We start from the raw sequence: 16,607 nt of genomic DNA, 5'->3' as shown, positions 1-16,607 counted from the left end.
CCTCCTTCGGAGTACATTTTGGATTGCCAGATTGTAGTATTTGGTCGATATATTTCTGCAGTTCAATAGTTTGCAATCTGTTATGCAAGTGAAAGAAGAAAATATCCTCACATACACCGACAAAATTAATGCGTTTCACAGAGAAGAAATATGGAGAAGAAAAGCTGTTCAAGGTAACTTGGAAATGTTCCCGTTGGTAAGGAGCACATGTATACATGAAATACTTCGAATAGTACTAGATCATTTAATAAGTTTATAAGAGAAACTCAGTTCATATTTTCCATCACTCAACACTGAACAGTACGATTGGATTCGAAACCCATTCATGGAAACTTCAGATGATTTTGGCTTAACATTAACAGAAGAAGAAGAACTAATTGTGGACTGATGATTAAGCGTAAGGAATTATCTCTTGAAGCCCTTTTGATTTCTATAAAAGAAATGAACCATGGACCTTGCCGCTGGTGGGGAGGGTTGCATGCCTCAGCGACACTGGTAGCCGTACCGTAGGCACAACCGTAACGGAGGGGCATCTGTTGAGATGCCAGATCAGTAGCTGCAGGGGCAACAGTCTGGATGATTGACTGGTCTGGAATTGTAACACTAAGCAAAACAGTCTTGCTGTGCTGGTGCTGCGAACGGCTGAAAGCCAGGGGAAACTACAACCGTAATTTTTCCCGAGGGCATGCAGCTTTACTGTATGGTTACATGATGATGGCGTCCTCTTGGGTAAAATATTCTGGAGGTCAAATAGTCCCCCAATTCGGATCTCTGTGGGGGACTACTCAGTAGGACGTTGTTATCAGAAGAAAGAAAACTGGTGTTCTACGGATCGGAGCGTGGAATGTCAGATCCCTTAGCCGGCAGGTAGGTTAGAAAATTTAAAAAGGTAAATGGATAGGTTAAAGTTAGATATAGCAGGAATTAGTGAGGTTCGGTGTCAGGAGGAATAATTATTCTGGTCAGGCAAATACAGGGTTATAAATACAAAATCAAATAGAGATAATGCAGGAATAGGTTTAATAATCAATAAAAAATAGAAATGCGGGTAAGCTACTAAAACCATCATAGTAAACGCATTATTGAGGCCAAGATAGATACGAAGCCCACGCCTACCACAGTAGTACAAGTTTATACGCCATCTAGCTCTGTAGATGACGAAGAGATTGATGAAATCTATCGTTCTGAATCTTCTTAGTGTGTTCATCTCTTGGTTTCCCTCTACGATTTTTGCCCTCCACGTTGCCCTCCAGTACTAAATTGGTGATCCCTTGATGCCTTAGAATTTGCCCTACCAAACGATCCTTTCTTCTAATCAAGTTTTACCACAAATCCCTCCTCTCCTCAATTATGTTCAGTACCTCCTCATTAGTTACGTGATCTACCCATCTAATTTTCAGCATTCTTCTGTAACACCACATTTCGAAAGCTTCTATTCTCTTCTTGCCAAAATATTTATCGTCCACGTTTCACTTCCATATATGGCTACACTCCACACAAATACTTCCAGAAACGACTTCCTGACACTTAAATCTATACTCAATGTGAACAAATTTCTCTTCTTCACAAACGTTTTCCTTGTCATTGCCAGTCTACGTTTTATATCCTCTATACTTCGACCATCATCAGTTATTTTGCTCCCCAAATAGCAAAACACCTTTACTACTTTAAGTGTCTCATATCCTAATCTAATTCCCTCAGCATCACCCGACTTAATTCGACTACATTCCATTATCCTCGTTTTGATTTTGTTTATGTTCATCTTATATCCTCCTTTCATGACACTGTCCATTCCGTTCAGCTGCTCTTCCAGGTCATTTGCTGTCTCCGACAGAATTACAATGTCATCGGCATTTGTAGACTTAGAGAACGCTTTTGACAATGTTGACTGGAACACTCTCTTCCAAATTCTGAATGTGGCAGGGGTAATATACAGGGAGCAAAAGGCTATTTACAGTTTGTACAGATACCAGTTGGCAGTTTTTATTTCTTGTCCATGGATTTTAATTCCTACTCCGACTTTTTCTTTTGTTTCCTTCACTGCTTGCTCAATATACAGATTGAATAACATCGGGGATAGGCTACAAACCTGTCTCGCTCCCTTCCCAACCACTGCTTCCCTTTCATGCCCCTCGACTCTTATAACTGCCATCTGGTTTCTGTACAAACTGTAAATAGCCTTCCGCTCCCTGTATATTACCCCTGCCACCTTCAGAATTTGAAAGAGAGTATTCCAGTCAACATTCTCAAAAGCTTCTCTAAGTCTACAAATGCTAGAAACGTAGGTTTGCCTTTCCTTAATCTATTTTCTAAGATAAGATAGGGCCAGTATTGCCTCACGTGTTCCAACATTTCTACGAAATCCAAACAGATCTTCCCCGAGGTCGGTTTCTACCAGTTTTCCCATTTGTATGTAAAGAATTCGTGTCATTATTTTACAACCATGACTTATTAAGCTGATAGTTCGGTAATTTTCACATCTGTCAACACCTGCTTTCTTTGGGATTGGGATTATTATATTCTTCTTGAAGTCTGAGGGTATTTCGCCGGTCTCATACATCTTGCTCACCAGATGGTAGACTTTTGTCAGGCCTGGCTCTCCCAAGGCTATCAGTAGTTTTAATGGAATGTTGTCTACTCCCGGGGCCTTGTTTCGACTCAGGTCTTCCAGTGCTCTGTCAAAGTCTTCACGCAGTATCATATCTCCCATTTCATCTTCATCTACATCCTCTTCCAGTTCCATAATATTGTCCTCAAGAACATCACCCTTGAGTAGACTCTCTATGTACTTCTTCCAACCTTCTGCTTTCCCATCTTTGCTTAGAACTGCTTTCCCATCTGAGCTCTTGATATTCATGCAAGTGATTCTCTTTTCTCCAAAGGTATCTTTAATTTTCCTGTAGGCAGTATCTATCTTACCCCTACTGATATATGCCTCTATATCCTTACATTTGTCCTCTAGCCATCCCTGCTTAGCCATTTTGCACTTCATGTCAGTCTCATTTTTGAGACGTTTGTATTCCTTTTTGCCTGCTTCATTTACTGCATTTTTGAATTTTCTCCTTTCATCAATTAAATTCAATATCTCTTCTCTTACCCAAGGATTTCTACTAGCTCTTGTCTTTTTACCTACTTGATCCTCTGCTGCCTTCACTATTTCATCTCTCAAAGCTACCGATTTTTCTTCTGTATTTCTTTCACCCACTCTTGTCAATCGTTCCCTAATGCTCTCCCTGAAACTCTCTACAACCTCTGGTTCTGTCAGTTTATCCAGGTCCCATCTCCTTAAATTCCCATCTTTTTGCAGTTTTAATCTACAGTTCATAACCAATAGATTGTAGCCAGAGTCCACATCTGCCCCTGGAAATGTTTTACAATTTAAAACCTGCTTCCTAAATCTCTGTCTTACCATTATATAATCTATCTGAAACCTTCCAGTATCTCTGGACTTCCTCCATGTATACAACCTTCTTTCATGATTCTTGAACTAAGTGTTAGCTATGATTAAGTTATGCTATGTGTAAAATTCTACCAGGCAGCTTCCTCTTTCATTCCTTACCCCCATCCAATATTAACCTACTATGTTTCCTTTTCTTTCTTTCCCTACTATCGAATTCCAGTCACCCATGACTATTAGATTTTCGACTCCCTTCACTATCAGAATAATTTCTTTTATCTCATCATACCTTTCATCAATCTCTTCGTCATCTGCAGAGCTAGTTGGCATATAAACTTGTACTACTGTGGAAGGCGTGGGCTTGGTATCTATCGTGGCCACAATAATGCGTTCACTATGCTGTTTGTAGTAGCTTACCTGCATTCCTATTTTTTTAATTCATTATTATACCTACTCCAGCATTACCCCTATTTGATTTTGTATTTATAACCCTGTATTCACCTGACCAGAAGTCTTGTTCCTCCTACCACCAAACCTCACTAATTCCCGCTATATCTAACTTTAACCTATCCATTTACCATTTCAAATTTTCTAACCTACCTGCTGGCTAAGGGATCTGACATTCCACGCCAGTTTTCTTTCTCCTGATAACAACGTCCTCCTCAGTAGTCCCCGCCCGGAGATCCGAATGGGGGATTATTTTACCTCTGGAATATTTTCCCCAAGAAGACGCCATTATTATTTAACCATACAGTAAAGCTGCATGAACTCGTGAAAAATTACGGCTGTAGTTTCCGCTTGCTTTCAGCTGTTCGCAGTACCAGCACAGCAAGGACGCTTTGGTTAGTGTTACAAGACCACATCAGCCAATCATCCAGGCTGTTGCCCCTGCAACTACTGACAAGGCTGCTGCCCCTCTTCAGGAACAACACGTTTGTCTCGCCTCTCAACAGATACCCCTTCGTTGTGGTTGCACCTACAGTATGGCTATCTGTATCGCTGAGGCACGCAACCATCCCCACCAACGGCAAGGTCCATGGTTCATTTCTTTTATAGAAATCAAAAGGGCTTCAAGAGATAATTCCTTACGCTTAATCATCAGTCCACAATTAGTTCTTCTTCTTCTGTTAATGTTAAGCCAAAATCATCTGAAGTTTCCATGAATGGGTTTCGAATCCAATCGTACTGTTCAGTGTTGAGTGATGAAAAATATGAACTGAGTTTCTCTTATAAACTTATTAAATGATCTAGTACTATTCGAAGTATTTCATGTATACATGTGCTCCTTACCAACGGGAACATTTCCAAGTTACCTTGAACAGCTTTTCTTCTCCATATTTCTTCTCTGTGAAACGCTTTAATTTTGTCGGTGTATGTGAGGATATTTTCTTCTTTCACTTGCATAACAGATTGCAAAATATTGAATGGCAGAAATATATCGACCTAATACTACAATCTGGCAATCCAAAATGTACTCCGAAGGAGGTTGCAAAATGTAAATGTTTCGTTTCTTCGAAAAACACGCGAAGTTCTTGTCATAGCTCGAGCTCACGGGTAAGTACTTCCCCTCTCGACAACCACCTGACTGCTGTGTGTAAAAGCAACCCTCTGTGTTCTGACTCCATATCGAATAAACGAAATTGACAGGTCTTGTTTTAATAAAATTTACCATCTGAACAACATGCTCTAAGAATTCTCTCAATGATTTTCCCAATGTTTCTGCTACTGACCCCTCTCTATGAGTAAAGCAGTGAGTTACGACAATATCATATTTTATTTTTTTTTTTACAAAAGAAATAAGGCTCTTAACACAGCCTACCATTGAAGGGGTGCCATCTATACAAATGCCTACACACAACCCATGTTAACTGCCACTTATTAAGATAATCATTTAAAATGTGCAAAACGTCCTCACATTTAGTAGACACATTTCTTTGCAAAAAAGAAACTGATTTACTATTTGATCTTAATTAATAAAATGGACAAAGGCTTAAAGTTGCGATTGGTTGGTTATGTCTGTTGATTCATCAACTTGGAAAACAAAGTCTGAGTGCTTGAGTTTATTACTGCAAACGTTTTTCTCAATATCAGTATTTTTTATTTATTTTTTTTTTTATTTTTATTTTTATTTTTTTTTTTTTTTTTTTGTAATACGCTTGTGAACTGGATCACTTGACAAAGGAATCTTGATTATTTTCATAGTTTCCTAGCATCGTCATGACAACTTTATTTTTTTCTTTTTTTGCAAGCAGGCAAAATATGTGACTCATCTATAGTATAGCCTTTGCCAATAGTTCAGAGACTTGGTAGGAAGCGATCACAGATTTATCAGAAACAGACATTACACTTTTAAAAGAATTTGCTGCCCTTGTTTGCTGTTTGCTGTCCAGATAATTTCTTGAAATAGCTTACAGTTTTATCTTTCATATGTGAATGCGTTGTTTTAAAATGATTGCTCAGTTTACTAGGAATCAGAGATTCGGTTGCCATTTTATACACAAATACTAAGAACACTGGGAAAGGATAACGTTCACTCCCAGTCAAAGTGAAACCATAACTTAAGTAGCTTTCATTGTATTTACGAGTAGGCCGCTGCTTGCTTTTTTACTTGCATTTAGCGTTTGTTCAATTCCAGAATCGGATTCTTCAACGGGATGCTCGTATTTCAGAAATCTGTCCATTTTATTCGTTTGTATTTTGCATATAAGATTCACTTCTAGCGCTTTCAAAATAATCACTACCCTGTACACAAAACACAATCCCCACAACCGCTAAAAACACCTCACTGACATATCACCTGAAAGCTCAAGTGCACAACAATGGAAACGCGTTTTCCTTCTGGGCCTGGATTCTTGTTTTCTCCATGGGTTAACAGTGCTGCGAACGATAATTTTCAAGTTCCGTTAACCTTGCTGGAAGCTTCTGTCATTAATCCGCTAGATCACTCAACTGCAGTGGAAATGACGCTCAGAACTAAAAAGGCTTCATAAACAATAACGATCATGTTCACATGCGCTACTCCTCTGTAGCAAAGAACATGAAATGAAATTCTTTTAGTCACGGACAACTCGAGTTCAAACAATAAGCAGCTCTCATAGTACATTACTGTACTCTCGTTACAATGACATTTTGTTGACAACAGAAAGTTATGCATTTTCAATAAAATACAAACATCAAAAAAAGTTTTGCATCACCCCGGTTGCCAGAACTCCTGGAGATAGACGTTGACTATGGATATTGTATCACAGACACAGTCCATTTGACTGTTCATATATATCAGAAAACCTGCCTAAAGATGTAAACAACCATGCATGAGCAGTGCCCATAAGATGGAGGGGCTCCGACAGCCGATCAGTTCCAGTCATTCCACTAGAAAGGAGCTACACGGCTCGTCTGCATTTCAACCATGCCTAGACGGTCAATACCGTGGTTCGATCGCGTACGCAGTCTTACTTTGTTCCAGGAAGGCCTCTCAACAAGGAAAGTGTCCAGGCGTCTCGCAATGAACGAAAGCGATGGTTTTCGTACATGGAGGAGATACAGAGAGACAGTAACTGTAGATGACTTGCCTCGCTCAGGCCGCTCAAGGGCCACTACTGCAGTGGATGACCGCTACCTACGGATTATGGCTCGCAGGAACCCTGACAGCAACGCCGCCATGCTGAATAATGCTTTTCGTGTAGCCACAGGTCGTCGTGTTACGACTCAAACTGTGCTCAATAGGCTGCATGATGCGCAACTTCACTCCCGACGTCCATGGCAAGGTCCATCTTTGCAACCACGACACCAAGCAGCGCGATGCAGATGGGCCCAGCAAAATGCCGAATGGTCCGCTCAGGATTTTTGCATCACGTTCTCTTCACCGATGAGTGTCGCGTATGCCTTCAACCAGACAATCGTCGGAGACGTGTTCGGGGGCAACCCGGTCAGGCTGAACGCCTCAGACACACTGTCCAGCGAGTGCAGGAAGGTGAAGGTTCGCTGCTGTTTTTGGAGTGGCATTATGTGGGACCGAAGTACGCCGCTGGTGGTCATGGAAGGCGTCGTAACGGCTGTACCATACGTGAATGCCATTCTCCGACCGATAATGCAACCATATCGGCAGAATATTGTCGAGGCAGTCGTCTTCATGGACGAAAATTCGCACCCCCATCGCGCACATCTTGAGAGTGACTTGTTTCAGGATAACGACATCGCTCGACTAGAGTGGCCAGACATGAACCCTCTCGAACATGCCTGGGATAGATTGAAAAGGGCTGTTTATGGACGACGTGACCCACCAACAACTCTGAGGGATCTACGCCGAAGCTCTGTTGAGGAGTGGGACAATCTGGACCAACAGTGCATTGATGAACTTGTGGATAGTATGCCACGACGAATACAGGCATGCATTAATGCAAGAGGACGTGCTAGTGATTATTAGAGGCACCGGTATGTACAGCAATCTGGACCACCACCTCTGAAGGTCTCTCTGTATGGTGGTTCAACATGCTATATGTGATTTTCATGAGCAATGAAAAGGGCGAAAATAATGTTTATGTTGAACTCTATTCCAATTTCCTGTACAAGTTCCGGAACCCTCGAAACCGAGGTGACGCAAAACTTTTTTTGATGTGTGTATTATTAAAAAGTGACTGGTTGCGCATGTATTTATAATTTTTTGATACACTGTCGCGATACCTAAGTAGGTCGTAATGGCCAACAATAATAATATGCAATTCATTTCTTACGTGCTGTTGCAGCGTCACTCGGAATTAGATGGAATAGATTAGCAATCATTGGGAACGACACGAAACCTTCCGAATTCTGTGGACAAGTTTTGATCACATGCATAGCGCACAAGGCTGAATTTCAGCAAGGCTACCATCACAAAAGGAAAACGTCTACAGGTAAATAAAATGTGAAACAAAAGTACGACACGATCAGATAATATCCGTAAGAGCTCCCGTCGGAAAAATCCGTCATTCGTCATATATTTTTTCGCCGTTTTCTCCTGATTCTGAACGTTTTTATCTGACCAGAAATCCATTAAAGCTTGAAAACACTGTGGATTATCTCAATGTTTACATACAAACTTTAAGAGCGACACAAGTGTCGCACCGTGTGGTTACGGAAAGAACGAGGTGCGCTAAAATAACTTGCACGGCGCCTACAGGGCGAATGGTGGTGAGAGGGGGGATGGTTAGGAAAATTTCACGTCCAGTGCTACTCATCCACGGATGCCTGTGCGCCTGGTACTGACCAGTGACTAGGACAGTTATATTTTACACACAGAAGTAAAAAGTTTCTCTAAAAACGCATTATTTCTATCAAAAATTGTGGAATTAAAGTAAGGGTGTTGTAATGCAGTTCTAGTGCAGCGAGTTGAAGAAAATGACATTTGATGCATTTGTTAATTATGAATGACCACGAAGCATTATGTTGTAAGAAACTTACGGACTATGTTTGGAGTCTTGGACTGCAAGTTCTTTACAACATATCAAATAAGTTTCTGTATTTGCCATACGAAACTTTACCATGGATAAAGCGTTACATTTATAATTAGATTTAAATTCATTATTAAACAAATTAATCACTCCCACTATTGCATATGTTTTGATTGTAGCAATGGGACAAGTATGTGACCATTCTGTTTCTCTGGACCGCAGCATTCTGCCACCCGAATAATTTTTTTTTTCTCCCCCCACTGCAAATTACTCTTTCCCTAGAATTCCTTACACTTCTCAACAGTGTAAGGGATGACCTCGATGGGCCAGCAATGACTTTATCATTACTCATTATTTTGAAATACCTTTGCCCAGATCCCATACAGCCGCTACTGTTAGATAGCTAAGATTAGCAGCAATGGAAGAGAGAAGAAGTGGGCATGAAACGTTCGAATACCGTCGACCCTACAGCGAGTAAACTACTTTTCTTCCTTAACCAAACTGAGATATTCGACAAAACTTAAGGACTGTCGTGAAATGGATAAAATGGAGTAGCTACAGTATAAGTTCTTTTATATTTGGCCATATGTTTTCCTAAAATATTACAGGGCGCCCCGTAGATGTTCTGGGGCGCACCAGTACGCCCTGGCGCACACTTTGAGAACCACTACTCTAGCCTTCCTCCTCCTACCGAATGTAGCAGAGGGAACTAATTTAGGAATATTATAGTACTTTTAAGAACCCAGTCGTGACCTCAAATTCCCGACTGATCAATTTATTGTTCTCAATAGTTGTATTGCTTGTACGCATGCATTTGGTATGGGCAAGCATTGTCTGCGCGGATGTTTATCTCTCCCCGACCGGTGCAGATGGATGCTACCCTGTAGACGGCGAATGGCACCCGCCTCGCGACCGGTAGTTTGAGTGATCTGTAGGATTTCTTTTCACCAGGTATGTTTAGTGGAAAGTTTTGGTGGAGGAGGGTATTTGTGCTCTGAGACGTTGGTGCATATAAAAATGTTCAAATCTGTGTGATATCTTATGTGACTTAACTGCTAAGGTCATCAGTCCCTAAGCTTACACACTACTTAACCTAAATTATCCTAAGGACAAACACACACACCTATGCCCGAGGGAGGATTCAAACCTCCGCCGGGACCAGCCTCACAGTCCGTGACTGCAGCGCCCGAGACCGCTCGGCTAATCCCGCGTGGCTTGGTGCATATAAAGCCTCAGATATATTTAGTGCAACGATCTATTTGGATGGAAATTTCATTACTTGAGTTGCATAATGTTTGTGTGTGATACTCAAACATTGAAAATAAGTTTCACTACGAAGAAGAATCATTGTAAGGCGGAGGTGAGTGATTTGAACTATCTATTTGAATCCTGTAAATTGTTAAACAATTAATTTGAGAGGCTAGTACAAATGGATTATTTCACTCTATTTTTGATACGAAATTGCATCAGCTCTCCTTTTGCCTCCAGCATTAGCAAATAAGAACACTATATTATGAGGAAAGATGAAAACCTCTGTCTGCTTGTTTCGGGTTTTTGGTTCACACACACAGGCAGGGAGTGGCCTCTTGAGAAATGCAGAGACAGGAAGCGAGGCTGGAATTCCCTGACCAACAGAATGCCACAATTTGGTGCTTTGTTTGGGGGCCGCGAGATCCAAGGAGGTCGATATGCAGTCTGTGGTCAGTGGCATTTAGTAATGTGAGCTGTAATTTGGACATTGGGAGGTTTTGACCTTCGCGGTGCTGCCCTGAGAATCTATTTAATTTATGAAAAAATGAATGAGCTGTTACGTTTTAAACTTTATGTTTAGAAAAAATCAAATTTTGTTGTTAATTATCTCAATTTTTACCACAGTTTTTAACAGATTTGGGTAATTCTAGAGTTTCATACACCTGTAAGTATGATTTGTATGCTGTGCAAAATTCATCAAAGAATCTCTTTTACTTGTGAAGAAAAATGTACCTATAGCAACAAATGCAGCCAATAGTAAGCGGAAAAAATGATGAAATTTCACATGTAAAAAAAATTATTTTGTTATGTTTTTGAACTTCCACTGCTAAGAGTGTGAATCCTGAATCCTTCCTGGTCATGCTGACAAAGTTTTATCAATTTATTTGTAAAAGTATAGACAGTGGAAATTAAAATGTCCTGTGGTGCCTCTCCTGCTCCAAGCCAGCCCGTTTGACGTCCTACCCCCCTTAAGAGAGAATTTGACAGTAGGAGGCGTCCTGTGACAGTGGTAGATCTTAGCATCTACCTGATTAGAAAATATTTAGAGAAAATGTGGCCTATTGCATACTGTCACATAATTTTCACAAGTAACGATACTTCAGCAATGTGAAAACCGTGTATGCCTCGATTTCCTCTGTATTAGAAAATGATTTGTATAAAAGGGGAAAATCTACATCTCATGAGAGAAATTCGAGGTGTGTGGTCAACAACAACGCTGCCTCAGGTTGGGTAAAGTGGATTTTTAAACTGGGGGTTCTATGTCGGAGTGGAATTAGAACTTCTGTACACATCCAAGCTGCAACTGCTTGTTACGCAGTGCACTGTTGCTGGCTGCAGCAGTGATCACGAGGAGTTGGGAACCAGAAGCAGTGGATTATCTCAACCTGTGATGGGTACAAAGAACGTGCCAACTTGTCTGATCTTGCGCATGACAGCGAGGGCTGGCGATGTGACCAGTCTGCTGGGTGGAGCAACAGAAGCAGATGTGTATGTGGTGCGTAAGAGAAGACTGAAAATAATAGGTGTTTGCACTGGCCGTATTGATAACGTCCGAATTCCTACCACTCCAATCATCCCTGGATGCCCTCAATGGCCGAGGGGGGCGCACTCCGGCATACGCGTGCGTCTATGACTGCGGCTGCGATTGCAGCAGTAGTTTTCACTGACCTGTGAACATTGGCACTGTGTGGAACTCAGGAGGTGAGTGCGCGGGATGTGAGAGTGTTTCAGCAATCTCAGGCATCTAGCCTTGACATCTACTGTTAGTGACTGGATCGTGGTTTAAGTGTGTCGTGTCTAGCGCTTCTCGATACACCGCAGTGGACTCTGTCTTGCAGAGGTATTTGTTTTTGTTGTTACTATTCCATCACATGGTAGATCTTTCCTTCTACTTCCTAATGTAGCAGAGAGGATCAATTTAGGATTCTATAGTGCTTTAAAACCCAGTCATGATGTCAGATTCCTGGTTGCTCAATCTATTGTTTCCAAGACTTGTATTGCAAGCACGCATCTCTCCAACTTCCCCCGCAAATTGTTTAAGGATATAGCATGCAAATGAACTGAAATTTGAACGTGTTGGACTTCCTACCAAATGACCCCATCGTGGCGCCCGAGCGAACACCTCTTGGACACCGGCACGTGTCACGGCCGCTGACGGACGCTACGCTTTGTGGACACCTGAGCAGCCTGCATGAGCGGTGGTGCGAGCCTGTGCTCTGTGCGGGCCAGTGAATGGCTGACGGCGGACAGTCTGTGCTTCACGACTGAAAGATTTTTAACAGTGTAATTACATGTGATGACTGTTTCATGATGATATTCTTTGTGCGATTAGAATAAAAAAAAAGCGATCGATTTAATTATTTCTTTTCGATGTATTTTACAAGACCTGCATCTTCCCAAACAGTAAAGAATGATGAACAAGAAAGATCTAGCTCTCACAAAATGAATTTTTTTATAAATGAACAAGAAACTATCTGCTATGTGTTTGAATTTCCTATCATGAGATCCTCCCTCTCCGGCACAGAGCCACTAAATTCTGGGTGGGGTGGGAGGGCTGAGGAGAGGGAAGTGGAGGGATGAGGATTTGCCAAAGGGGGAGGGGTGAATTAATTTACCAATTTAATTAATTAGTCAATCAAACTGATAGAGCGGGAGGGGGCTATTCAAATAACTCAGACCTGAAAGTGTACCTGTATCGGCGAGGGGGAGGGGTGAGGATCAGAGGTTTCCTGTGGGTTGGGCGGAGGAGAGGGAGGAGTGGTGGGGAGATTTCTCAGAAGAAGAGATTATCCCAAGGGGTCATAATCGTCTTAGGAGAACAATAGGTTAAGGACCTGTCAATCAAAAGAGAAAAATAGATTTACTCCTGAATGTATACTTGCCCTTGATGTAGCCAACCCAAACTAACAAACCCCCCTCGTGCTGTCTGTCACCCTACTCACAGCGATCAACGCTATTGTTCAAGTATTCGGAGTTATTACACGCACTTAATTCGCTACATTGCTAGACAACGATTATCTTACAGATGAAATAATGTAACTCTTAGAATAAGTACTAGTAAAACTAGCTTATAGTAGTAATATGCAAACTACAGTTGCGCTGACTAAGACACAGACATAACACCACGATTAGAAACCGTTTGTGCCTATATTCTTTTCTTTACTGGATACTTAGAATATAAACAGGCTTAGCAAAACGTCATTTGAAGCGTTGTTTTGTGTGAGTAGATACCATAAATACGTTGTTGGGATCAATTACTAACAAGTGAGAAGCTTACTTTTTAAATATCGAATAATGGACTAATTAATTGGTTACTTACATTGGTTCCAAAGCTACAGCAATTGAAGATGCTAGCGAGAAACATAAGCCAAATTCTGTGAAAACACTTTCAAATTTCTTATCCGTGAGGAGGGAGCGGAACTGTTTGGAAGGTTTGTAGCGTATGTGTGTCTGTTAACAAACAAAATTATTTTATACACTAATAATTTGCTAACGATAATATTATGATGATGGACACAAGCCATATATAACGGACAGTCAAATGACAATGAGACAAATGAAAAAAGGTAAGTAAACTGCTCATTATTTCAAAAGAAATCGCCATAACTGTCAATACATTCATCCCATTGTGAAACACGATGGTCAGTACCTTAATGGAAAAAGTTTGCGATTGCCTGAGGCAACATGATTGCAACCTATGGGTGCAACTCTTAGTCTGAAGCAAATCGATGACAACGAATGTCTTTTCTCTGGCTCCAGAAATATGAAAATAGCGTGCGGATTAATGGCCACTGTATGGATGACGTGTAAGAGCATCCCAGCGGATCTTCTGCACCGTAATCGAAATAATCGTGGGAAAAGTGGGCGGGCACTATCATGCAAGAGAATGATAACGTCTGTCAACATTCCGGGGCGTTACAACTTAATGTTGCGCTTCAGTTTTGCAAAGCTCGCACGTACCGCTGAGCGTTAAGTGAAGCGTACCATTAAGTTCAAACGCCCTTTTCTGTTGCAGGACGATGGCTGCGCTGCCCTCGCGTTTCTAAGTTTGTTTTGACTACGGTGCACAAATTTCACCGGGACGCCCTTACACTTTCTCCATACAGTCCCAATCTCTCCCTATCGAATTTCCACATTTTTGGAGCCCTGAAAAGCGACATTCGTAGCCGTCGATTTGCTTCAGACTAAGAGTTGCACCCACAGGTTGCAATCATGTTTCCGCAGGCAATCGCAAACATTTTTCCATTAAGGCGTTGCCCATCGAGTCTCACAGTGAGCTAAATTTATTAACAGTTGTGACGATGACTTTTGAAATAATAAACTGTTTATTTACTTTTTTTCCATGCGCCTTTTCATTTGACTGCCGCTTGTAAGTCAACTCACTTCTGTGGCGATACTCTTCATTTCGTCGGCAATGCCATAGAGCGTGCGGTCTTCCTGGTACTTCGTAAATGCTGCGAGATTTAACAGCGAAATATTCACTACGTCTGCGAGGAAGTTCATATAATAATTCTGCTTATCAGTCGCATAGGCCCACTTCCTGTCATATGAACAGATACAGTTATTAGGAGGGAAATTGTTAAGCATCGAAGTTTAATATAACAAGATCTATAACACAGAATTTCACTATTTGTGAATACAGAAACAATAACATACTGGGAACACTGGAATAGCCCATCAAACACTACTGTCATTTTGAATCTAAACCAACACATATAAAATTACATCGCTTCGGGTTTATTCTTAATGCTGTAGGTATAAGGGGCGACCAAAAAGTTTCCGTTCGAAGGCCACACTAATCCCCTCGCCTAAATGTCGGTGCTTACACACCAGCATCGGGGTCGTGTTGGGTTGAATATACGCTGCAGCAGCGCAATCAGACGGAAACTTTTTTATGGCTCCTCATAATTTGTTACAATTTTCAAGTACTATTTGTTAATTAAATCCTTCAAAACAATGTGTTAGAAAGCCAAAATAAAGAATGAAAAATGACTTTGACTCGATGATAAGGAAGTAATAATTTTATTGTGCATCGATTAATCGTACAATGCCTGCTAAAGACTTGCATCTAAAATTATGTGATTCTTTTTGACGAACACTTAAGAAAAGAAAAACAAATAATTAAATTTTAAGCTTTACTTTTATTAAACGTGAAAAATGTTATAACTGCTTTGATAATATACGTTCTGTCTGACGGAATAATTATTAACAGAATTAGATTACACTGTAGCTTACTCCACATTAAAAAGACGTTGTGTCATTTGAAGTATTACGAACTTCCTTCTCGTGAACATTATGGAAATTGCTGTATAAAAACCTTTTCTATGAATAATAAGTAGAAGTTAATTTATCACGGATGTGAAAAAATATATCAGTTGTAATAAACCACTGTTGCACGTACACCAAGAATACGACTACAAAAAAAGAAAATTTAATTTGGTTCTTCTCATTAAGCAGTGCTGGGAAGAAAAGTTCATTATTTCAAAATCTAGGCAACACAGTCAAGAAAGAAGAGATACAGCACCGTGGCTTTAAAAGACATCGGAAGAATTTTCCTCAGGCACGAAATAAAATCACTGCACAAGGACTTGGTAGCAAAATAAAAGAAATTGTACCCACCTTTAATGAAATACGCGGATTCCAAAGATTGACTCAGGAATCAATGGTAATGAATTTTCTGACATATTGCTGGGAAGGAAAGTTCATTATTTCAAAATCTAGGCGACACAGTCAAGAAAGAAGAGATACAGCACCGTGGCTTTAAAAGACGTCGGAAGAATTTTCCTCAGGTAAGAAATAAAATCACTGCACTAACTTTCCAAGGTCAGTCGTACCGTGGTATCGTCACCGTTACCACTACACTGTATAAATTACGGTACAATTCCTGCTTTACTATAGGTATCAGTGTAGCACTGCGAAACAGGAACCACCAGGACCGTAAAAGCGAAGCAGCTTCAACAGCTCGTCTCCTAACTTCCAAGCGGAAAATCTTAATCAACGATGAGTGGCGACTCTGTCCACGACAGAAATGGGTATATATAGGGGCAAGTGCAGCATGGTAGTGGTTTAATATACGGCTGAGTCCTTTGCTTGTGACCTGATTCCACACCCTGCAGTGGCCGCTGAGGACAAATCATTGTCAGTTCGTAAGAAAGGAAGGCATAGCACAACTGGGAAAAGAGCTCTCCCTGAAAAGGCTCGGCTAGTTGGAAGATTGTGAAAGGGTGGAACGTCATTCCGAGGTGAATGGCTTGGAAACGAGCACCACTACTTTACTCACTGTCCTGAACGTGCCTAATGCATCAAATTCTCCTGCTACAGCAGGCACGATTAGCTCTTGTCTTCACAATCACAGTACAGTAGGTCAGGCGTGACGACAGGTTAAGGATACGAGAGGGCTAGCACAACACCACTTAAATAAGAATGGAATACCGACTCAGTTAAACATGGATATTTCGATAAACGAATGACAAAAATTTAAATTTGTACGTGAGTCCGTAGCGTTTTCCCGTAAGTTTAATAAACAGCAGATA

The 16,607-nt window shown here is 41.0% G+C and overlaps 1 protein-coding gene across 1 annotated transcript in view; it reads right to left on the bottom strand.

Moving 5' to 3' along the window:
- LOC126176378 (sodium channel protein Nach-like) overlaps positions 1-16,607 on the bottom strand; it is a 120,060-nt gene that overhangs the window by 84,251 nt on the left and 19,202 nt on the right. Inside the window, exons 3-4 of the mRNA XM_049923535.1 lie at positions 14,458-14,614; positions 13,394-13,524 (exon numbers count right to left, since the gene is read on the bottom strand). Coding sequence (XP_049779492.1) covers positions 13,394-13,524; positions 14,458-14,614 — 288 coding nt within the window. The remainder of the gene's footprint in view (positions 1-13,393; positions 13,525-14,457; positions 14,615-16,607) is intronic.

Source organism: Schistocerca cancellata, chromosome 3 (assembly GCF_023864275.1).
Source record: "Schistocerca cancellata isolate TAMUIC-IGC-003103 chromosome 3, iqSchCanc2.1, whole genome shotgun sequence".
Lineage (NCBI taxonomy): Eukaryota > Metazoa > Arthropoda > Insecta > Orthoptera > Acrididae > Schistocerca > Schistocerca cancellata.
The sequence above is the reverse complement of the archived record's forward strand: the minus strand, read 5'-3'. Positions and strand labels throughout refer to the sequence as shown.